Raw genomic sequence first — 24,200 nt, 5'->3', positions numbered from 1 at the left:
AGATAAATATAATATCTATCTCTATTTGAAACCAGTTTATATTGTGGTTGTGGTTAATAGATTCTGTCAGTGAGCCTATTTCACTATAACATTTATCTGTGTCTATAAATACATACCCATTTTATATGTTAAGGCCAATACAGACCGAGCAGCAAAAGCAAGCTAAGGCAAATAGTGGGTGTAACCGATGAACACCAAATATTCATTGAGCTTTGCTGTTTTACAATCAGTGAGGGAATAGGGAAGACCGAGGTTTGCGACAGATTTGTTACAAGTCTGGTTTTTCGGTATGTATTTGGTGAATTTGTAATTTTTTTGATGTTCTATATTATGATGACATTTATAGACATTTGACGGTTCGAAAGCATGTTTCTTTGAATAAAAAAATCTTTCTATTTCTAATATCCATCTTCTGTGTAAATTAAATTGCCGAGGGTAAGTTTGTGATCAATATTTTGAAATCGTACGTAACAAATTGCGTATCATGCACTAAACGCTCATCATTATTTTTTTTTAAATAGCGAAAAATCATTAAAAACTCCTCAGTAACAAACCTTCGGCTCCCATACCGATTCCCTCGCTCTCGCAATAGGCAACATCGTGATTGAGAAGGCTTTCGCCATATTTGCTCTGTCAACTGCCATGTCAAAAGTACGATTTAGTCTCAGGGACTAGGTTGAAATCTATAGAGCACACTTTGACTTGTTTAGACTTAAGTTTCAGCTAAAACGAGACAGATTTATTCCAGCAGTATAACGCTGTCTCGTTTTATCAGTGTCTTAAGTCTGAGATCTCAGTCTTAGGATAAAATCGTACTTTTGACCTGACAGTTGACACAGCAAATATGTTGAGTGTGTTCCCAAAATGCATGCATTATAGGCAAGCGAGTGTTCGGTGTGTATCAGCCACGCCCACAGATCGCCTTCGCTGTTTTCAAACCGCGAAGTGTGAAATATTTATAAGCTACTTGCAGAGGTTGTAAACTCGGGGCTGGTGGGGCCGGTGTCTAGGCGCCGCCTTTCTTGCGGCCGCGCGCGCCGGGCAGCGCCACGCCGCGCAGCGAGCGCATGGCCATGGCGCGGTTGAAGTGGCGCTGCGTCTTGTGCTCGTCCGCGTCGCTGCCGCAGTCCACCGACGACAGGATCACTAGCAGCACGCCCATCACCTGGCGAAACGGCATAATAATATACACCACTGTTTTTTAACAATTCTAAGGGCGAATACAAGAATAATATGTTATGTTTTCATCTTGAAAAAGTGATTGGGATGATAAAGAATTTATTTGTTTTTTTCCATTCCATTCCATCAGCTTTTTAGCACAGATTTTTAGTTTGTGGATGAGGCCAACTGTTTATTTCTTAGGAATTATTAAATAGAGGGTCTTCCAAAATTCTTAAAATCCACGTAAGTTTTTAGTTTTAAGTTCAATAACCATTTTAAATTATGGTTATTATATTATTATGTGAAATTACCAAACAAATGATGATAAGGAGCGTGTACACATGCACAGTAGCCTCTGGCGTGTTCTCGATGTCCTTCAATGCGACCAGCGCTGGCTCGAAGTCAGGCCGCAAGTCTAGCGCATGCTTGAGGTGCACTGCTGCCTCCTGCACAAATAATGAACAAATTGTGCAATTACCCTTAGTATGACCTGAGGACGTACACCACTTATTAGTGGAATGTGTTCGTACCGGGGCGGATAGGGGAGGTATTTACACGATTTCCCATGCTTCGCCAGATTGGCGGCTGTAACGGCGCCCTATCCCAACCTGTTGGATGAGGCTAGGGCTCTATTACAGTTGTACAAGAAGACCTTACGAAAGTAGGTAATTTAATAAACGTAGAAGCCTTACGGAGTAACATGTTCAGAAAGGAAAAAGTCCTTAAATTTAAGATTAAAAAAAACCCTTAGTATGAATTTAAAAATCTCGAAAACTTTGATCGTTTTCGAAGTTTTGAAATTAAAGTGGTATGGATTATCATTAATGTCTTGAATATCTTAACTGCTGCCATTTGCTGCGGTCGGGCGGCTGCAGCTCCAGCGAGCGTCGCGTCAGATAGATCGCGTCGTCGAGGCATTATACCTGATAGTGTCCATACGCCTTGAATATCTCGCCAAGAGTGAAGTACTGCTGCCACGCGCTGCGGTCGGGCGGCTGCACCTCCAGCGAGCGTCGCGTCAGATAGATCGCGTCGTCGAGGCATTATACCTGATAGTGTCCATACGCCTTGAATATCTCGCCGAGAGTGAAGTACTGCTGCCACGCGCTGCGGTCGGGCGGCTGCACCTCCAGCGAGCGTCGCGTCAGATAGATCGCGTCGTCGAGGCATTATACCTGATAGTGTCCATACGCCTTGAATATCTCGCCAAGAGTGAAGTACTGCTGCCACGCGCTGCGGTCGGGCGGCTGCACCTCCAGCGAGCGTCGCGTCAGATAGATCGCGTCGTCGAGGCATTATACCTGATAGTGTCCATACGCCTTGAATATCTCGCCGAGAGTGAAGTACTGCTGCCACGCGCTGCGGTCGGGCGGCTGCACCTCCAGCGAGCGTCGCGTCAGATAGATCGCGTCGTCGAGGCATTATACCTGATAGTGTCCATACGCCTTGAATATCTCGCCGAGAGTGAAGTACTGCTGCCACGCGCTGCGGTCGGGCGGCTGCACCTCCAGCGAGCGTCGCGTCAGATAGATCGCGTCGTCGAGGCATTATACCTGATAGTGTCCATACGCCTTGAATATCTCGCCAAGAGTGAAGTACTGCTGCCACGCGCTGCGGTCGGGCGGCTGCACCTCCAGCGAGCGTCGCGTCAGATAGATCGCGTCGTCGAGGCATTATACCTGATAGTGTCCATACGCCTTGAATATCTCGCCGAGAGTGAAGTACTGCTGCCACGCGCTGCGGTCGGGCGGCTGCACTTCCAGCGAGCGTCGCGTCAGATAGATCGCGTCGTCGAGGCATTATACCTGATAGTGTCCATACGCCTTGAATATCTCGCCGAGAGTGAAGTACTGCTGCCACGCGCTGCGGTCGGGCGGCTGCACTTCCAGCGAGCGTCGCGTCAGATAGATCGCGTCGTCGAGGCATTATACCTGATAGTGTCCATACGCCTTGAATATCTCGCCGAGAGTGAAGTACTGCTGCCACGCGCTGCGGTCGGGCGGCTGCACCTCCAGCGAGCGTCGCGTCAGATAGATCGCGTCGTCGAGGCATTATACCTGATAGTGTCCATACGCCTTGAATATCTCGCCAAGAGTGAAGTACTGCTGCCACGCGCTGCGGTCGGGCGGCTGCACCTCCAGCGAGCGTCGCGTCAGATAGATCGCGTCGTCGAGGCATTATACCTGATAGTGTCCATACGCCTTGAATATCTCGCCAAGAGTGAAGTACTGCTGCCACGCGCTGCGGTCGGGCGGCTGCACCTCCAGCGAGCGTCGCGTCAGATAGATCGCGTCGTCGAGGCATTATACCTGATAGTGTCCATACGCCTTGAATATCTCGCCAAGAGTGAAGTACTGCTGCCACGCGCTGCGGTCGGGCGGCTGCACCTCCAGCGAGCGTCGCGTCAGATAGATCGCGTCGTCGAGGTATTGCAGCGTGAACAAGACCCGCGCTAGGTTTAACAGCACCTTAGGACAAATAACAATCTTTTCAAAACCGCCTATGCTGCATTAAGTACCTATTTAACCAAACAGGAGTTGAGTTGTGCACTAATGTCTATGCAAAAGAAGCCGCCACTTTCAAGACACACGAGAAAATTAGCAAATACTATCTAAAACTACAAGACCACAATCGGAATGCACACACACAGAGGTGTGCTATGGCACAACTCACCCAAGCAGCATCAGTCAGTCTACATAAATACCTAAAAACTATAATAGAATTTGTTACAGTGATTTCAACAAATTGAAAGCAATAGCATAAAGTATGCCTTCATGTAGATAAACTGGTCTAGATTTTGAGCATTTTCATTAACTATTTGTATTGAAAAAATGAAATGAAAAAACTCACAAATTAAAAGCTCATTAGCACACTATAATTCATAAACACAATTATTTTTTTACATTATTATATAACTCCTTGCTTATTTTGATTTATTTGTTTATTCATTTTTTATATGTACCAGAAAGTTGTAACAATAAAGAGAAAAAGAAAGAAAAAGAGGACGGGAAGCACTTATCTCTGTAAGAGATCTACCAGGTCCAAATACCAGATCTCTACCAGGTTATTTGGTTGTTGAAACCCAAGTATATTGGAACTTACTTCAGCATTGTACGGCGACACTGCAAGTGCTCGCCGGAAGCACTCAATGGACTGTCTGGTGTCACCCTTGATCCTCCAGAAGTTACCAATTTGATTGTAAAGCTGCACTGACTTTGGTTTCTCTCTTTTAGCCTTCTTCAGGCGTTTCTCCAATGCATTTATGTCCAATTCTGTTACACCGTTTTTGAATGCTTTCTTCTTTGTGAATATAAGGGCAACCTAGAAATTTAATTTCTTGAATTAAAAACCTGGACTTTAGATTGATTTTAAAATAAAAACCTGCACCTTTTTCCACAGTGTAATCAATCAACAGACAACAACCACAGTATAATAGTTAAGGTGTGGTCAAGCACATGCCTATGATGAAAAAAAATTTATGATATTTTATTTTTAAAACAGGTTCTGGTGGTTCAGGTGATATTTTACTTTATTTTTAAAATCAATTCCTGAGCTGTCAGATATCCTTAAATGTAATAGTTCTTATCTCTCAAAATTGATGCCTAACCATCAAAATTAATAAGGAAATAAATCTAATAATCTGTGACTAAGTATAACTTTGCAATGTTATAAAAAGGGCAAGTGCCAGTCAATCTTCATTACCATTTATGAAGCATATCAAAAAATAGGAATTTTATACTAAGCATAGTATAAAATTCCTTACAAACCTGGGGTTCAGGTACATTGGGATGTCTGTGTCGCCTCTGCACTCCTACGAGGTTGTCATAGTACGTAAAATTGACAGATTTGCCACAGTCCAAGTATTCGTCATCCATATCACTTCCATTTGCCTCCCTCGCTCCAGTATCTTCACCATTTTCTCCACTAGCCCTAAAAATGTATTTTTAAATTAATTTTGGTAATTAAAGTTTTTCAATAAGCTGGCTTTGGTCTTATGTTGTCATTCTGTCGAAATTGGTAACTGATTTTTAGGGTTCTGTTCCTAGAAAGGAACCCTTATAAGATCACTTTGTTATCTGCCTGTCTGTCATCCTAGGTCAACAGGAAGTACCCCGTAGGTTACAGGGTACTTCCTGTTGACCTAGGATCATGAAATTTGGTAGGTAGGACGGTCTTATAGGAAAAAATTTTTACATTACAAAACAAAAAAATTAAAATGAATAAATATAATTTAGTATTATTAACTTTCAAAGTAAGATTACTATACCAAGTGGGGTATCATATTTAAGGGCTTTACCTGTAGATTCTAAAACAGATTTTTTTTAATGCATAATAGTTTTTATTTATTGTGCAAAATGTTGAAAAAAATATGATTGTAGTATGGACTCCTCACAAATTGTTAAGAGAAAACCAAAACAAAATTATATTTTACCTTTGCTGTTCATACATCTGGCAATCGGTACAAAACATATCAACACCATGTTTCCTCCAAGTGTTAAGTTCATAGTACACAGTTGATGTTACTATGTTAAAGACTGTATCTTCTTCATTGATTTTAGTTTTATCAGTATCATCCTGAAAATGATTAATATACATTTTTCAATGCATTTCCTAATTAAATACTAATGTTTTATTGATAACTAGCTGACGCCCGCGACTTCGTCCGCGTGGCTTTAGGTTTTTCGAAATCCCGTGGGAACTCTTTGATTTTCCGGGATAAAAAGTAGCCTATGTGCTAATCCAGGATAATATCTATCTCCATTCCGAATTTCAGCCAAATCCGTCCAGTGGTTTTTGCGTGAAGGAGTAACAAACATACACACACACACACACACACACACACACACACATACGAACTTTCGCCTTTATAATATTAGTGTGATGATCTAAATGAAGTGGCTTGCAAGTTATAGAGACATAAAAGTCCTGCTTACCCTTGATAAAATACCTCAATACTTATTTTTCATTATTGCCAATAAATATGTACCTACCTATCTTTCAAAAGAATGCCTACTCTGACTTCTAAGTTTGTTGACTTGTAAGTCTGCCACAGTTAAAATGTGTATTTAGTGCAAGACATTAAAGTTATTTTGCATAATGAACTTTGTTAAATATTAGTTAAGTATTTATTTATTTTGAAAGTGAAAGTAAGACAAACAAAAAAGATCTAGAATAATAATTAAGCACGTCGCAAGCATTTTATTCCATAAGAATCTCCTTCTATTCAAGGCTAACGAGTTTACTGAATAAAAATGTAAAGCAGACCTGTGACAATATGTAGGTACCAGAATAATATTAAATATATATCCATTGCACTGATTATATAAAACTCGGAAACATGGCAAACACCACTGACCTGAGGCAACGAGTTACCGTCAACGATTTGTCCTTCTTCAACGTCCAATTTCCAAATATTCGAGGTGCGAGAATTAGTAGCGATAATTTGGAAAGAAAATATATACAGAACCAAACAAGTAAAGTATGGTGAGTCCCACATATTGATTGGTAAGGTCAAAAGCAAACATGAAAATTGTTTTGATGTCTGTTATTCAAATGAAACTTTCACATGAAATAATTAATTTAGGGCACATTAATCGTAAAGCTCTAAATTAAAATCGTAATCTCCACTTTTCCTATTTATTTTGACATATGAAATGAAATTGAAACCCACACAGACTATGCACCCATGACCCAATCAAATACTGTTTGGAAATAATAATGAGGATAAATATAATTTGGTGATAGAAAAAATATGAGGAATCTTGAAAATAATGCCTTTCATTATTTATTTAACTGCTCTTTTTACATGCATTGTCATATGATTGCCATTTTGTCTGTGATTGTCATTTATTTGCATATTTGCATATTGCTCATGCAGCATGCTGATGCTGCTATAATAATATGTTGATATGCTAGGACGCTTATGATCTATGGTTTTTGAACGGAAAAAGTGTTGCAAGCATAAAAAGAATCTACTATACGAGGCAAATTATTGCTCATGAATTAAACTGCTTTTGACCGTAACCACTAAAGGTCTCTTCATTCCGGTGTGTTAAAAGTACAAATTGTTTTTTTTTTTTTTATCCATTAATACTAACATAATAAATGCGAAAGTGTGTATGCCTACCTAAGAATCTATACCTATAAACTTAAGTGGGACTCGTAATTTACATACACTTGAAAGAAAACCTATGTAGTTAACACTATTCCACTTTAACTGCCAAAAAATCTGACCCCAGTAGGGTTCGATATTTAGCTCTAATTAGGTAATTTGGTAGTCGAAATGGGAATAACCACAAGTAGGTAATTATTGGAAGTAAACCCTCTTCTTTCACCTACTTCTTGATCTGTTTGGACTGCTAGTTTATCACGACGCATCCGTTTGGTGGTTAGTTTAGTGCATTTCTGGAAAAGTTGTTAGCAACACTGATGACACTGTCTGGTTATGTCATTGTCAAACTATTGCTATTTTGCTGTCATTTTCTGTGGTCGTTTTGTGGTGGTTTTGTGGTTTTGTTTTGGATTTTGGAATTTGGGACATTTGGGATACATTCCTCAAATCATGAAATGTTAAAAAACTAAATAATGATCAAATCTAAAGGGTTTAATTACAAACCATGAAAAGGGAGCGGACAGGCGACAATTGTCGCCCATTTAAATTATAAGTATCATAAAGATGTTGAGTACCTACTAAACTCGATACTGTTTGAAACTTTGTGTTCATGTTTTTCTTATTTATTTTTACAGCCCATCAGATTCTCAGTTTAACTGGAATTAGCTTTGAAAGGAGAAGTGTTATTGTGAGTGAGATTTCTTTACTATTAATATAATTTTCAAATATTAAGCACAAAAAAATGGGTCTGCTCTGAGAAAGGTTTGCCCATAGTACCTGGCCAAGTGTGGCTTGGCAGACTCCACACACCCTTGAAATTATGGAGAAATCTTAGGCATGCAAGTTTTCTCACAATGATTTCCTTCACTGTTAATTACTTAAAACGCACTTAAAGAAAAGTTAGACGTACATCCCATCCTGGACTCTGAATAGGAGGCTGATGTCTTAACCATTAGACTACCACCACTATGTTTAACTAATAAAAAGCTATTTAGCTAAAGAAATTATCTTAATGCACTCTTTCTAGGGTTTCGTGGAATTGACAATAGTACCACTGACTGATAACTTACGGTACATCAGGCTTAATGCTAAGCAGTGCCGTATTTATCGTGTCTGCCTAAATGACCAGTATGAAGCAAACTTTCAATATTTTGATCCATTCTTGGATATATGCCAAAGTGATCCAAACACGTAAGTAATGTAGTGTTATTTTATAATTTCAAGCTTTCAATACCACAACAGTTATGGGTAACAGAAATAAGAGACCTTATTGTAAGTTTTCATGTAAAAAAACATGATACAGGCTGGTGTAATGTAAATCTGACCAAATTGTAAGGAGATGTTGAATCACAATGTTTTTCTGTTAATATTTATCAAAAAACAGATTTACACACATTTAACATTAACTCATTAACTTGAAAAGATAAAATTGAGTCTCTAAAGTCTAAAAGCTTATAAGGTTGAACTATATTCTGTACAACCATAAACCAACAATATTCATAGAAAAGTTAATAATGTATATTATAAGTACTATAAATTTGTCAAACTAAGCAGGCTAACCTGGAAAAGGTATACCGGTTGTATTATTATACCCATACGCCTTGTTAGTTTCTAAACTGTCTTATATCAGAAGTATCTAAACATATAAAGCTTTTTCATTAGATTAGTAACTTGTCAAACTAACTTCCCAAATTGATGATTTGAATTCCTCAGGATATCCCACTTCTAAAACCATAGTGCTCATGATTGTACCAAAAGGGTTGTTGAAATTGTTATCAGGGTATAGTTTAAGACCTGGAGAGTGACATAGACTAATTTTTATCCTGGAAAATCAAAGAGTTTCCACAGGATTTTAAAAACCTAAATCTGTGGATGAAGTTGGCCCTGGTTAGTAACCACCCTACTGGCAAAGCTGTGCTACGCAGCTTTATATAAGGGTATGGGTTTGATATAAACTGGCATACCCCTTTCAGGTTAGCCCACTTCCATCTTGGACTGCATCATCACTTACCTCCAGGTGAAATTGCAGTCAAGGGCTAACTTGTATCTGAATAAAAAATAAAAAAGTCAGAGGCATCAGCTAGTGTTGTAATATAAATCAATTTTTCAGGAGATCTCTGGAAGTGTTCTCCCAGCATCACTTAGGTGCGGCACAGAAAATTGACCCCGACCACAACTCTGGCGAGCTTCACATACAAGTGCCAGACGATGCTGCCCACTTAGTAGGAGAGGGGAGAGGTCTCAGGATAGGCATTGAATTCTCTTTGGAGTCACCTCAGGGTGGTATGCACTTTGTTGTGCCCGAAGGAGAAGGGACTTTGGCTGAGGTAATTATTACAACTTAATATGAGAAAATGTTCTGTAACTTAAATTAAATACATTAAGTAACTTGATATTAAAGAGAACCCCTAAAGAAAAAAAAGATTCTGATGAATCGAGAACCTCCTCCTTTTTTCGAAGTTGGTTAAAAAGGATTTTCCTCGAGAAAGTGATTATGGCTTAAAAATTTTAACAAGTGACTGTCTTACTGAATCATTTTTTTACAATTTGCTAATGTAGATTGAAATAATTAAAAGGGACAGTTTTGTTGGAATTTTTGTTACAGATGCTGTACTGAAATACTTTTGATACTATAACTAGGCTTTTACTGTGCAATTTTAATTTACAATCCTATATCATAATAATTCATTACAAAATCTGTATGTTGAGCAAATTTTTACCCGACTGCGGCAAAGCCAAAAGGAAGGGTTATGATTTTAGCAGTCTATGTATGTGTGTATGTTTGTATCCAGATTTTGTGTGTTCCACCGTAGCGCCTAAACTACTGAGCCGATTTTGATGAATGAGGAGTCAATCGATTCGTCCTAAAAAACCTCCCACCAGACCAGACCAGAAATTTGGAAATTATAAAATTTCAAACCCCTGCCGGGAATCGAACCCGGGACCTCCCACTAACAAGACCACAGCCCTAACCACTGTGCCAGGAAGGTCAGGCGCCAAACTTCACATAGACAACTTATTTAGTTTTTTTTTAGAAATCAGCTCACATGTTCACCTACGGCCACTCAGCGCGTCTCTGGTTTCCTTGCGTGGACAGTTTTGCCGAGCCTTGCACGTGGAAGTTAGAGTTTACAGTGGACGAGGCGCTCACGGCTGTGTCTTGCGGGGAGTTGCTTGATGTGGTTTATACTCCTGATCATAGGCGGAAGACATTCCACTATGTTGTTAATACGCCTGCCTGTGCCCCGAATATTGCTGTAGCTATTGGGTAATCAATAATCATACTTACTTAAGGTGTTTTTAGTTTTGTTTTATTCAGATACAAGTTAGCCTTGACTGCAATCTCACTTGGTGGTAAGTGATGATACAGTCTCAGATGGAAGAGCTATCCTGGAATGGGTATGGCAGTTATTATTAAACCCATACCCCTTTTGGTTTCTAAACAGTATCATACCGTAACGCTAAATCGCTTGGCAGCACGGCTTTGCCGGTACGGTAGTAACTAGCCACGGCCGAATCCTCCCACCAGATCAAACCAGTGATTTAGAAATTATAAAACTCCAAACCCTGCCGGGAATCGAAAACCGAATCTCCCACTAATAAGACCACATTTTTAAATTTTCCTAAATTAATCAAAAACTAAATCAAATTAAAAATCACAATATTCATGATGACCACAATGATCTGGCACTGTTGGATATATACATATTTCACTTATAGCTTATCTTCTTTAAAAAAATGATGATTTGAAATCTTACATTATTTTATTGTGAAATGCTTTGCTTATTTATTTTTTTTTAATTTTTTCTATCACTAACTTAGACGATAAATTAAAAAGTCGTAATTTTCAGACCATTTGAAACATACGTCGATCCGCACATGAACGAAGTGACACATTACTGTTTGCCCAATCTCATGCAAATACTTAAGAATACAGTGAGGTATCTACATGAGGCCTTCGAATTTTATGAAGAGACCCTCTCTACTAGATACCCCTATCCTTGCTATAAGCAAGTATTTGTGGATGAAGTAAGTATCCATATCTAGACCAGTCGAAAAAAACCGGCCAAGTGCGAGTCGGACTCGCACACGAAGGGTTCCTTACGATCGCGTACAAGAAATAACACTTCAATTTTGATTTGTGAAGTAACCACAAATTCATGGTTTTCGGATTTTTCCCTTGTGCTATAAGACATTGCTATGTGCCAAATTTCATGATTCTTGGTCTACGGGAAGTACCCTATGGATTTTGATTCCCTTGAGGGTCTTGACAGATACAACATTATTTAAATTATTTTGAACAAAATAAACTAAGCCTTCTCTTCTTCCTTTCAAAACTTTTGCAATGCTTTTATTATTAATTTCAGACGGAAGACGACGCAACAGCATACACGACAATGTCAATACTAAGCACCCACCTGCTTCATTCCATTGCTATCATCGACCAAACATACATAAGCAGAAAGGCCATGGCCCAAGCAGTGGCTGAACAGTTCTTTGGCTGTTTCATAACCATGCAAAACTGGTCAGACTTGTGGTTGGCCAAAGGAATACCGGAGTATTTATGTGGATTGTACTCTAAGAAATGTTTTGGGAATAATGAGTATAGGTATTGGGTACACCAAGAATTGCAAGAAGTAAGCAATATTTCTTCTTTCTTAAAGTCATCCTATATTTCTTCAGATTCATGGTGGTTATATTTATCTCAGCTGTATTTGTTATTTCTTTTCAAAACGGTTTAGTGTTAAGAATTTCATTATGAGATTTATTTCTGAAGAAAAATGCAAATTTTTATACAACGACAATTCACTTGGCGATTTCAAAGCACTTTGAAAAAGTAAAAAAATGTTATTGAATTCAAAACTTTTCTATTTTGCTTTAAGTTCTATTTGTGTGATAAATCCCATAAGTCATGTCGATGGTTTATCCATTTTTGATGAATACTCAAATCTATATCGTACTATTAGCAAGCTGAAGTGGCAGTGCGCAGGCCATGCCTGTCGTAGAGGCGACGGCCGTTGGAGCCGGAAAGTCCTTGAGTGGAGACCGCGCTTAAGCAAGCGTAGTGTTGGACGCCCTCCGGCACGATGGACCGACGATATATAGCGGCTGGCGGGAAGTGGCTGGATGAGGAAGGCTGGAGGACTGGGTGTGGTGGTACTCTATAGGGAAGGCCTATGTCCAACAGTGGACGTCCACAGGCTTATGATGATGATGATGACTTAAATCGTATATCAAATTATCTCTATAATCTATATCATATCTAAGTATAATCAAATTTTCTAGGTAGTAGGTTACGAAGAGCAATATGGTGGGATAGTGCTAGACCCGTGGCAGCCCCCGGCCAGCGGCGCTCGCGTCGAGCCTAAGGACGTTTTCTATTTCCCTGTACGGAACGTACGCACTATGTCGCCGAGGTACATTGAGGTGAGCTTGTTATATATGAGTAGGTGTACTCTAACATGAAAAAAAAAGATTCCAACGAGTTGAGAATCTCCTACTTTTTTGAAGTTGGTTTAAAAGGATAGTTCTTACTCACTCACTAACCCATCAATGCTCAGTCCCTTGCCCTTGTCCCTTTGCTAGAATGCCCTTGAAGCTAGAAAGCTGAAATTTTGCACAGAGATTCCCTTTATAATGTAGACAACGAAAAACGCTGTATTTTTCGAAATTACGAGAGCGACTCGGGTGGTCGCTAGTTTGAAGTGTAAAAGAAGAATATTGTTATTTTTGTGACTGGAATTGAATTGAAATTGAGCCTTAAATTAAAATCACATCTAAAGTAATAACGAAACAGGAGGTTTTGGCAAAAATTACTCTTCAGAGCTACTACGTCAGTCTACGTCAGAGCACCGCGTTTAGGTGGAAAAACGTTTAGAATGTGCTGAAAAAATTAAACAAGGGAAATCACGCAATCCCGCTACTCAAACTACATATATGCGGTAATAGATAATAAGATTTTTTTACCAGATAATGCGGAAGAAGTCTCATCTAGTACTTCGAATGTTAGAACAGAGGATTGGGCAAGAGTTACTCCTTCAAGTATTCAACAAGCAGCTTTCCTTAGCCACCAATGCTGCAAATACCAAGATTGGTAGCGGGTTCTGGGGCCAACTGTTGCTTTCTACCAATTTGTTCGTCAAAGCCATATTCACTGTGACGGGAAAGGACATGGCGGTGTTCGTTGACCAGTGGGTACGGACAGGGGGGCATGCGAAGTTTCAACTGACGTCTGTGTTTAATAGAAAAAGGTTGGTGGAATTGGTTTGTCGGCTTATTTCTTTTCTCTATATTATTGTACATATTACGACGTTTTCAATGGTTCAGTGTATTTATAATCGGGAGATCCCAGCGCGACTGAGTCAATTTGGGAGTTTATAATCGAGGAGCTAGCCAAATAAAATTTTACGGGACAAGCAAAAAACTAAGAAAACTTTTGAAACTTTACTGTATTATTTGTACCGTTTTTTTAAATAGTAGCGAGCAAACGAGCAGGTCGGTCACCTGATGTTAAGTAATTACTACCGCACATGAACAATTGCAGCACCAGAGGTACCGCCGATGCGTTGCCGGCTTTTCAGGAATTTGCGTTTTTCAAAATTTCAAGTTTCTAGACCCTTTTTTACACAGTTTTTTGACAGTTTTTCCTTTTGTAGTACAGATTACGGATATGACTAAAATGTTTCCAACAGAAATACAATAGAACTGGAGATACGTCAAGACTGCGTCCACGAGCGTGGCATCAGGAAGTATGTGGGGCCGCTATTGGTGCAGCTTCAGGAGTTAGACGGCACCTTCAAACACACGCTGCAGATCGAGAACACAGTGGTAAAAGCGGACATCACGTGCCACAGTAAGAGTAGGAGGAATAAGAAGAAAAAGATCCCTCTGTGTACTGGGGAAGAAGTGGATATGGACCTTTCTGCTATGGAGTAAGTAGAAATAAATATGTATAATATATTTTGAGAACCAACTTCGCCATATTTGCTGTGTCATGTCAAAAGTAAGGTTTATCCTTAGATTGAGGACTAAAATCGTATTTTTGACTTGAAAGTTGAGACATAGAACAAAGTGGCGAGTGCGTTCTCAAAATGTATGCACTATAGGGACATATTATTTCATATCTATCTGTTCTCCATTTATTTATTTTTATTTTTTTTATTCACTAGATGCCACTCGCGAGGTGTTCAGAGGCCAGAAAGTACTTACTGGTTGTACAGCTTCATTCTATTTGTATACACAAAATATTTACTTTTCTATCTCAAAGATTGAAAAATGTCGTTTAAAAACTTAATGGATTAAAAACGTTTAATTCACAAATTATTTAATAGGTAACTACTGTATCTTCCTTTAAATTCATAAACTGTCTCTTATCAGCGATTCTCCAGTACTATGGATCCGTTTGGACCCAGAGATGTCCCTGTTACGGAGTACAGTGATATCCCAGCCGGACTACCAGTGGCAATACCAACTACGTCACGAGCGTGACGTCACAGCGCAGAGTGAAGCCATAGACGCGCTACATAACTATCCCGAGCCTGCTACGAGGAAGGCCTTGACTGATACCATAGAGAATGAGCAAACGTACTACAAGATTAGGTGCAGAGCAGCACATTGTTTGACAAAGGTATGTTTAACAATACTATGACATTCCATTTAACATTCCATCATCCATGTGGCTAGTACAGTGTACGCAAAAAAGTAGCCTATGTGTTAATCCAAGGTATAATCTACTTCCATTCCAAATTTTAGCCAAAACCAGTAGTTTTTTTCGTGAAAAAGTAATAAACATACACACACACACATATACACACACACACACACGCACATATACACACACAAACAAACTTGCACCTTTATAAAACTAGTGTGACTATTTAGGTGGCAAACGCCATGATAAGTTCATGGGCGGGCCCGCCGGCCATGCTGACGATATTCCGCAAAATGTTCGGCTCTTTCGCCGCGCCGCACATCATCAAGCAGAACAACTTCGACAACCTGCAGCATTACTTCTTGCAGAAGACCATTCCTGTCGCCATGGCTGGTAAGGTTTTATACTTAGATGATGCCGGCACTTCATCCGCGTGGATTTAAGTTTTTTTTAAATCCCGTGGGTACTCTTTTATTTTCCAGTAGCCTATGTAACTCTCCAGGTCTTTAACTATAACAATGTTAAAAATCACATAAATCGGTTGGTCCGTTGCACCGTGATTGAATGACAAACCAATACTTTCAAATTTATAATAGGGGTAAGTAGAGATTAGATAATGCCCGCGCTTCGTTCGCGTGGATTTAAATTTAAAAAAATCCCATGGATACTCTTTGATTTTCTGGGATAAAAAGTAACCTATGATATTTAAGGGCACAAGCTACCAAGTATATCTAGCTGAATTTCAATCCAATGTGCAACGTGATGAAAAAGTAAGCAAGAATATCGTTCTAACGGATAGGTAAGCAGATATTAACCTAATGCCGATGACTGCTTTTCTTCACGTATATTATTTTGTACTGATTTGTTTTTAATTTGTTTTTCTATATCTATCCTTTCCTCCTGTACTTTAGGTATTACACTACTGAATATGTAAAAATGTGCGTATTGCGAGGTATTGCGCAAAAACTATTTATTGATTAAGTAAAAATCAGTGAGATGTAGTTCTCGCGGGCGAAGCTAAGGCGTGAGAAAATGTTTCCAAAAATACGAAATAGAGAAAATTCAAAAATATTCTTACTCCTTGTCAAAGCTAATTCATTTTAATTATCGTGGTGATTTATTTGTTTAGGCTTAAGGAACATACACGGCATTTGTCCGCCAGAAGTGGTCAGATTCCTTCTAGACCTGTTCAAGTATAATGACAACTCAAAGAACCACTTCTCTGACAACTACTACAAGGCGTCTCTTGTAGATGCTTTGGCTGCCACTATCACGCCTGTTATATCAGTATTACAGCCGGTGAGTAAAATACAATAATATATCAGTAGTTCAGGAAAAACACCACATCTTTATAATATTTATTTTAAATGGTAAAATGATGTGCTTTATACAGATGAAAGCTAGCTTCAACGGTAGCTTTCAACTTTGACTAGTCAAATCAGTATCTTTTTATCAAACGTCAAAACACACGCTTCTTTGGAATACTGGCATGTGACGTCACAATAATGTGACGCGCTTTTTTAGTTTAATAGATAAAACGGTCAAAACTAACAAAGGACGTGTATTTTACGCATTTTGGAAGGCCCTTTATTTAATAATAATAATCACTGAGAAATAATTTATTTTTGACAGAGGTAATAGTAGTAGTTAATTATGTTGATTAACCTTTATTTTTAGGGTGCTCCAATAACAGCTGATTCCTTATCGGCGGACACTAAGCTAGTGCTCGAGGAGATAACGCGCGTACTGAACCTGGAGAAAGTCCTCCCTTGCTACAAGAACACCGTGACAGTGAGTTGCTTGCGCGCCATCCGACGGCTGCAGCAGTGTGGACACCTGCCCAGTATACCCACTGTGTTCAGAGCGTATGCGCAGTATGGCCAGTATATTGGTGAGACAACAGTTCTTTTTTAAAGTTCCGTACCCGACGGATGCCAACGGGACCCTACTACTAAGCCTCCGCTGTCCGTCCGTTCGTCCGTGTGTCAGTGCGCTGTATCTCGTCAACCGTAATAGGTAGAGACTTGAAATTTTCACAGAATGTGTATTACTATTGCCTTTATAAGAGCAAATAATTAAAATTTCAAAATGGCTGCCATGTAAGTTAAAAAAATTAAAGAGTGTTATTTCGGGTACGATAGTACGGACCCCTTCATGTGCAAGTCCGTCTCACATTCGACTGATTTTCTTTGGTTATTCATTCGTCAATCAAAATATTTATTACTAGCGACAACACGCGGCTGCGCTGGTCGAAAATATAAATCCCTTTCATTCCCCTTTCCGTGGAATTTCGAAAAATCTGGCCTTCTTTCTCATCTACATTTTGGATTTAGGAGCTAAAATAGCGAGTGAGTTCTCAAAATTTATGAATTATAAAATAAATTTTATCATATGGAATTCAAAAAACCATAAAGGCCAAGGTTGTATTTTACGCTTTACCTACTTTTTTTTGATTACAAACCCCTAGCTTGTTTCCAGATGTAAGACTGGCGGCATTCGAGTGCCTCGTGGACTTTGTACGCGTCGACGGCAAACCGGAAGACTTGTCTTCTTTGCTGACAGCGGTAGAGAATGACCCAGACCCAGGAGTAAGGCACGGGTTGGCTCGATTAATGGTTTCCATGCCACCCTTCGAACGAGCACAAAGGCATAGATTGGATACAGAGGCTGTTGTTCATAGGTAAGTTGGTAGCTGGGATAAAAGATTTTTTTGTACTAGAAAGTACAGAGAAAAAGAAAGAAAAAGTGGACAGGGAAGCACTTATCTCTATAAGAAATCTCTACCAGTGACCCTTGGCAGTGCGAGAGGTTGTAAAGGGGGTAGAATAGGTGCAACAAAGATAAAAATTATCCATGAAAAAAGCTTAATAGACATTTATTTTTGAGGGTTCCAAAATTTTGTGCAGAGTAGTGAATTGCGCATATTATATCACTATTTGGCTCGATTATTCGTATCGACGCCTCCTTAGATCACACTTTAATGACAATAAGGTTGGATACAGGAGGTTCATAGGTAGTTGGTCGTTGCAGTTTGTATGTCTGAGAATTCCCTTCTGCATTACCTCTACTTCATGATTAACAATAATTCAGGGCATTAGTTACCTGCAATACTAATTTCAGCCAAATTGGCTCAGTTATTGTGGCGTGAAGCGGTAACCAACATTCAAACTGAAAACCGAAAGGTCGACGGTTCAAACCCCGCCCGTTGCACTATTGTCGTACCTACTCCTAGCACAAGCCTGACGCTTAGTTGGAGAGGAAAGGGGAATATTAGTCATTTAACATGGCTAATATTCTTTAAAAAAAAAGAAAGAAAGAAAACTTTCACTTTTGATTTTAAATTACAAAAAAATTGTTTCCGTTAAACAAATATAATAGTTACCACCATTATCATAAAGGTGTCATTCACATCATATCATATACTACATTTGTATGATAGTCATACTTGACCTAGATTAAGTTAAACGACCAATATGCTAATAAACTAGTAATAATTTAATCAAATTAACATAAAACATTGTTTACAGACTGTGGAATAATATGAACAGCCAATTATCGAATGACGCAAGACTCAGATGCGATCTCGTAGATTTGTATTATACTTTATACGGTCTGAAAAGACCGCTATGCGTGCCTCTACCAGAGATCCAGGCGATGATGAAACAGATGCATAGCAAGGAAAGGGAGAGGTTAGAAAGAGAAAGGGAAAGAGTGGAAAGGGACAGAGAGAAGAGGGAACGAGAACGGGAATTGGAAGCGAAACCGGTTATCAAGCAAGAGATAGATGAATTAGTATGTATTGCCAATATTTAATTATTTACTGGCGCCGATTCTGTTGTCTTTCACTAATATTGCTAAAAAAGGACGGAACATTTAAAAACTCTAAATTTAAGTGCACGCTACAAATTGAAACAATATGGCTCGCGACTGACAGATAAAGTCACGAGGTTTGACAGCTCTCAATTAAATTCAAAACTGTCAAACTGTGTCTGTCCTTTTCATATTACATTAGTAAAAAGAGGATGCGAATACTTTAAAATTTAGTTGCACTCAAAATCAGTACCATTGTCTTATGTCTAATGAAGCTGAGCGAAGATGCAGAATACTGATTGGTTAAGGCAATCTATCTTTGTTGTGATTCAGTCGTGAACTAAAGCTAGTCGTTGATACATTTGAAATTTTGAGCAATTGTTGTTAGAGTTTGCGGAAAGGTTTCTTCCATAGTGTACCAACTTAAGACAATATAAAATTCATGGGATAGAAAGAGACGAGTTTGATTTTTAGACCGCAGTTCTGTGCGAGTTGAATTACACAGTATTGTGTCGTAACAAGAGTCGCTACTTGTTTAAACGTCTTTGCAAAGTGAAGACGTTTGTGTACTCATTGGTATTCAATTCGTAATCGTTTACAGAAAAATACGATTCAAAGCGACCACCATACAAACTGTATGTACGCATCTGCACTCATTTGATTCGTATTTTGACAGATCAATCAAAATACGAATTGTAAAAACACGAATGAGTGTACACAGTGAGTGTCACTTCGAATCGTATTTTTACGAATCACGTAAATGAATTAAATATGAATCAGTGCACAGACACCCTGAGCCTTTAAACCTGTAAGGTATTATTTTAGTTTTGTGCAACTAGTTACTAAAATAGTCGTTACAGATACCAGTGAAGAACGAAGTAGACATAGGCCCGTTAGAATCGGTGCCTAAACCAGAAGTACCCAAGGAAGACAACCTGCCCGTACCGATCTCCAGCATCAAGGAAGAGGACAACAATGTTGACGTCACCACTGTCCATGACATGCCTATCAGAGTCTATAGTGTAAGTAGATTCCTATATTAAAACAACCAAAGCGTCTAGTTTAGGCTGTGTTTTGTCCGAAGCGGAGAGGAGTTGATATGTGTATACTACATGAATGATACCCGTGACTTATTACGACACACGCATACGCACGCACGCACGCACGCACTTTCGCCTTTACAATATTAGTGGGATTTGATGCGTCAGTCGATCAGTAAAAAAATATGGTGTTCAAGATTTGAATATCCGAATAATTTAAATACATAAAAATAATATGTCGTTTCGTAGGATGACTCAAAACGCGAGTTCATATCGGATAACGCGGTGCAGCTGCCCGGCATACCCGGCTCCTCGGGCCCGGTCGGCTTCGAGCCGGGCATGTTCAGGCACGACCAGGACGACCTGGGAGCTCCTAAGGTGAGAATACTTATAAAAGAATATTAGCCATGCTAATCATGACTAGTACTCCCCTTTCCCTTCCAATTAAGCGCTAAGCTTGTGCCAGGAGTTGGTACGACAATAGTGCAATAGTTGGGATTTGACCATTCGGAATTCAGTCCGCTCCTCAACCGTTGAGCTATCGAGGCAATATTTGAGGCTCTCTTTCACCTATAAGTAACTAGCAGACCTGCCTTTGCTTCGTACATTTGATGAAACAGTGAGGGAATCTTTTCTTTTTAAATATTTAGATAACGTCGTCGTATCTGACATAGAAACTTCCGGCATAAGATTTCTTGTCCTATTTCTAACTATGTAGTTGATCAGTATTGGCTTCACTCGGGTGGAATTTTCGAAAATTCTTTCTTAATGGGGTCTTCATTATGGAGAAAACCACGCAACAGGTCGAGATGGCAATCGGGGTGGGTCGCCCCGCACACCCGCACACCCCTCCGCACTAACTCGGTGACGTGCGGGTGTGCGGAGCGTCCTTTCGCCTCATACCCCGATTGCCATGTCAACCTGTCAGAAACTATATAATCTCAAGTATTCAGATTCAGCTGTTTGAGTTGTGAGACATAGGTACGTTACGATCTTGCGCCGCCTGAATCCAGCGGCTCCGTATTTGATATCGTTTGTTCACCTAGTTAGTTGGGAGGTCGCCATTCTAGCACTTTGGGACCCCAACTTTGAACTATGTGTCTTGACCACTTTAGCTTCGCAACCCTAGTTCGCCTAAGGATCTCCTCATTTTATAAGATTGAATTATTATTCAAATATTGCTGTCTTGCCCGCCAAGCAGAGGTGATTGCGATTGTCCCACTGTACCTGTCAAACTATGTTGCTTCCACCAAGTTGGTTTTCGTGCCTGTGGAAGAAAAGCTATGTTATTATTTAAACCGTTTTTTTTTATTCAGGCAAAAAAAAAGAAAAAGGACAAGAAAAAACACAAACACAAGCACAAACACAAACACAGTAGCAAAGACAAATCCAAAGAGCACAAAGATAAGGAGAAGTCACTCCCGCCCCGGCCTCCCTCGACCACAGAACACTTGAAGATCAAAGAGGAGACGCGGGAGACATTGAGCTCCTTTAGCTCCAGCCAAAGTCCCTCAGAGGATATCACGTCCATGCCCTCGAATATGAGTTTTTAAGTGAAATAAATTATTAAAATAATGTACTGTGTAATTAATTTTTAAGCATCAAACGATAATATAAAGTTTATATTTTATTTCCATTGTTTTATTAATATCTATTATACCCATACTAACGTTGCAAATGCGAAATTGTTTGTCTGTCTGTCTGGTAGCTTTTCACGGCCAATCCGTTTGGCCGATTCTAATACTAACGGATACAGAGATAGCTTATATCCCGATACTTCCCGTCCTGGAAAATCAGAGTTTGAACGGGATTTATAAAAAACCGAAACTTACGCGGTGGCATCACTAGGTACCTACCTATAATAAGTTTTTTAGTGCAATTCGATAAGTACTAATATTATAATTAAGTATGCGAAAGTGCGTCTGTCTGTCTGTTGCCTTTCATGGCTCAATCACTGAACAGGTATTGACGAAATTGGCACAGAATAATATTATTATGTCCGTCGCCGGGATATAGGATATTTTTTATCTCGAAAAATCAAAGATACCTACTATACTACTAGTTCAGTAAATATGTAAGGAATAATTAGATGCCCTCCGAAAAAATACCTACCGTAATTTGACATAATGTATCGTTAGGGGGGCATGTCAAGAGGTCACAGGAAAAATAAAAAGGTCGCGCTGATTGCTGATTTTGAGAAATTCAAAAAATGAATTAAAAAATTTTGAAATGCTTTTTTCTTGGAAAATATTGGTTTTAGGAAAAAGTTTTTTAAATAAAAATGTAGAGGGCATTGCGAACTACATTTTTTGTCATTGGAGTGACGTCATCTGACTTGAAATACAAAAAGTAGAGGGCGCCAATGGATCAAAAAAGTGTTTCAACGCTATTTTCGATAGGAAAAAATGATTTTTTTATAATAATGTAAATTGGAAAGTTGTTTGTCACAAAATTAGCTACAACTTTTATTTAAACAAAATTTTTATAAAACTTACCGTTCTCGAGGTACGACAAAATAATGAGCAACGTTGCTATGATTATAATAAAATGAAATACTGAAATAAAATGTTCAGTTACTTTTATTGCTTCCATAATCTATAACTATCCTCCAATGATCTATAACTTAACTAAAAACTTCACTTGAGATTATATGAAATTTATTTTATTTAACTGAAACTTTTAGTTAACTAAATGAAAAAAACAAAATTGTCGAATAAATGTGTTTGTTTCAAAAGAAAGAAATAAACGTGATGCAAAACATAGATAAATTCACCTAAGTTCAAATTTTTGTTAAGCAAAAGTTCAAATTTTTTGATAAAAAAGTAAGAAAACAATTACTGCTATTTCATTTGAATTAAAAAAAGATAAAAACTGAATGGCATGAGAACTGTGCAACGGCACGGTACATAATGTACAATTTGTACACTTCGACAAGTTCCAGCTCGAAAACGGTAAGTTTTATAAAAATTTTGTTTAAATAAAAGTTGTAGCTAATTTTGTGACGAACAACTTTCCAATTTACATTATTATAAAAAAATCATTTTTTCCTATCGAAAATAGCGTTGAAACACTTTTTTGATCCATTAGCGTCCTCTTTGTATTTCAAGTCGGATGACGTCACTTTAATGACAAAAAATATAGTTCGCAATGCCCTCTACATTTTTTATTTAAAAAACTTTTTCCTTAAACCAATAGTTTCCAAGAAAAAAGCATTTCAATTTTTTTTTATTCATTTTTGAATTTCTCAAAATCAGCAATCAGCGCGACCTTTTTTTTTTCCTGTGACCTCTTGACATGCCCCCCTAACGATTCATTATGTCAAATTACGGTAGGTCTTTTTTCGGAGGGCAATTTGCAAATTGACTGAACTATACGGTATTTTAAGAAATCTAAAATCTAAATCGACGCGAACGAAGTCGTGGATATGAGCTTTTTTTTAAGTACATATTTTACCTTCCTTTTATTATAAAACCAAAACCTGGTCTTGTAAATAAAGTCTTTATTATTATTATAGTCTTCGTGATAATTATTATTATAGGTACTTAATGCAATAAGTTAACTACATTGATAAGTTCATTTTGTTATTGATCAATAATTTCTTACTAAGTGATTAATTAAATTATAAATTCCATTGTATTTAAATTCAAACAATTATTCTACTTCGATTTGATTTGATCGAAACATTTTACTAAACTTAGTAATTAGATAATCAAAATCATAACTGTTTGCACTCACTAATTGTCAGCACTCATCAATTTTTTAATGAAATGTTTTACATAGGTAGGTACTTACTTAAATTAATGCAAATTGATTTGCCATTTTTTGCAAATCTCGTTTTTGGAATTTAATAAGTATTAATATATTCTGTGTGTGTGGCTATACAACTAAAATTTTGAAAATCCTTCACATTTTGATACATAATTTCCGTCTTGTAAGACTTAATGTGTATGCAAATTGATTGCACATTTTGTATTGGTAAGACAGGTTCACGCAGCTTGTGAGTACCCATTAATTAAGTACTGAGGTATGCACTCAACTTAGAATAACGCGGAAATAGGTAGTAGGTAGGTAAAATACTAATCTCATTGATAAATAACTATGTAGGAACGTATCTAAGTCGCAATCATGAATAAATTAGCTTTCTTTCATTTTTCCAATCCGCAATTTGTTGTTTATTATTTTATTAGAATAATATTGCCTGAAAACTTGCCATGTAACTTGTAAGTAGGTATAGAATACACATAAAAATATTTAAAAGATTACACTAATTACATTACACTAATATTATAAAGGCGAAAGTTTGTATGTGTGTGTGTGTATGTTTGTTACTCCTTCACGCAAAAACTACTGGACGGATTTGGCTGAAATTTGGAATGGAGATAGATAATATCCTGGATTAGCACATAGGCTACTTTTTATCCCGGAA

The 24,200-nt window shown here is 38.3% G+C and overlaps 2 protein-coding genes across 2 annotated transcripts in view; one reads left to right on the top strand and one right to left on the bottom strand.

The window, feature by feature from the left end:
• Positions 1 to 478: 478 nt before the first annotated feature.
• LOC123880813 lies at positions 479 to 6,865 on the bottom strand. Its single transcript, XM_045929141.1, has 7 exons — positions 6,518 to 6,865; positions 5,594 to 5,736; positions 4,929 to 5,091; positions 4,264 to 4,482; positions 3,471 to 3,629; positions 1,473 to 1,607; positions 479 to 1,165 (listed from the first exon to the last, which is right to left on the bottom strand). The coding sequence occupies exons 1-7, from the start codon at positions 6,656 to 6,658 to the stop codon at positions 1,007 to 1,009; spliced, it is 1,119 nt and encodes a 372-aa protein (XP_045785097.1). The 5' UTR covers positions 6,659 to 6,865; the 3' UTR covers positions 479 to 1,006.
• Positions 6,866 to 7,641: 776 nt separating this feature from the next.
• The window catches only part of LOC123878976 (transcription initiation factor TFIID subunit 2-like), a 29,346-nt gene continuing 12,787 nt past the window's right edge, over positions 7,642 to 24,200 (top strand). The window contains exons 1-18 of the mRNA XM_045926389.1: positions 7,642 to 7,822; positions 7,907 to 7,961; positions 8,301 to 8,464; positions 9,384 to 9,600; positions 10,309 to 10,541; positions 11,125 to 11,302; positions 11,641 to 11,910; positions 12,560 to 12,700; positions 13,244 to 13,524; positions 13,966 to 14,205; positions 14,651 to 14,900; positions 15,155 to 15,317; positions 16,054 to 16,223; positions 16,602 to 16,815; positions 17,403 to 17,604; positions 18,452 to 18,716; positions 19,595 to 19,756; positions 20,024 to 20,152. Coding sequence (XP_045782345.1) covers positions 7,779 to 7,822; positions 7,907 to 7,961; positions 8,301 to 8,464; positions 9,384 to 9,600; positions 10,309 to 10,541; positions 11,125 to 11,302; positions 11,641 to 11,910; positions 12,560 to 12,700; positions 13,244 to 13,524; positions 13,966 to 14,205; positions 14,651 to 14,900; positions 15,155 to 15,317; positions 16,054 to 16,223; positions 16,602 to 16,815; positions 17,403 to 17,604; positions 18,452 to 18,716; positions 19,595 to 19,756; positions 20,024 to 20,152 — 3,378 coding nt within the window. The 5' untranslated portion in view covers positions 7,642 to 7,778. The remainder of the gene's footprint in view (positions 7,823 to 7,906; positions 7,962 to 8,300; positions 8,465 to 9,383; positions 9,601 to 10,308; positions 10,542 to 11,124; positions 11,303 to 11,640; positions 11,911 to 12,559; positions 12,701 to 13,243; positions 13,525 to 13,965; positions 14,206 to 14,650; positions 14,901 to 15,154; positions 15,318 to 16,053; positions 16,224 to 16,601; positions 16,816 to 17,402; positions 17,605 to 18,451; positions 18,717 to 19,594; positions 19,757 to 20,023; positions 20,153 to 24,200) is intronic.

The sequence above is a fragment of the Maniola jurtina genome, chromosome 3 (genome assembly GCF_905333055.1).
Source record: "Maniola jurtina chromosome 3, ilManJurt1.1, whole genome shotgun sequence".
NCBI classification, from domain to species: domain Eukaryota; kingdom Metazoa; phylum Arthropoda; class Insecta; order Lepidoptera; family Nymphalidae; genus Maniola; species Maniola jurtina.
This window is presented reverse-complemented; position numbering and strand designations above follow the sequence as displayed.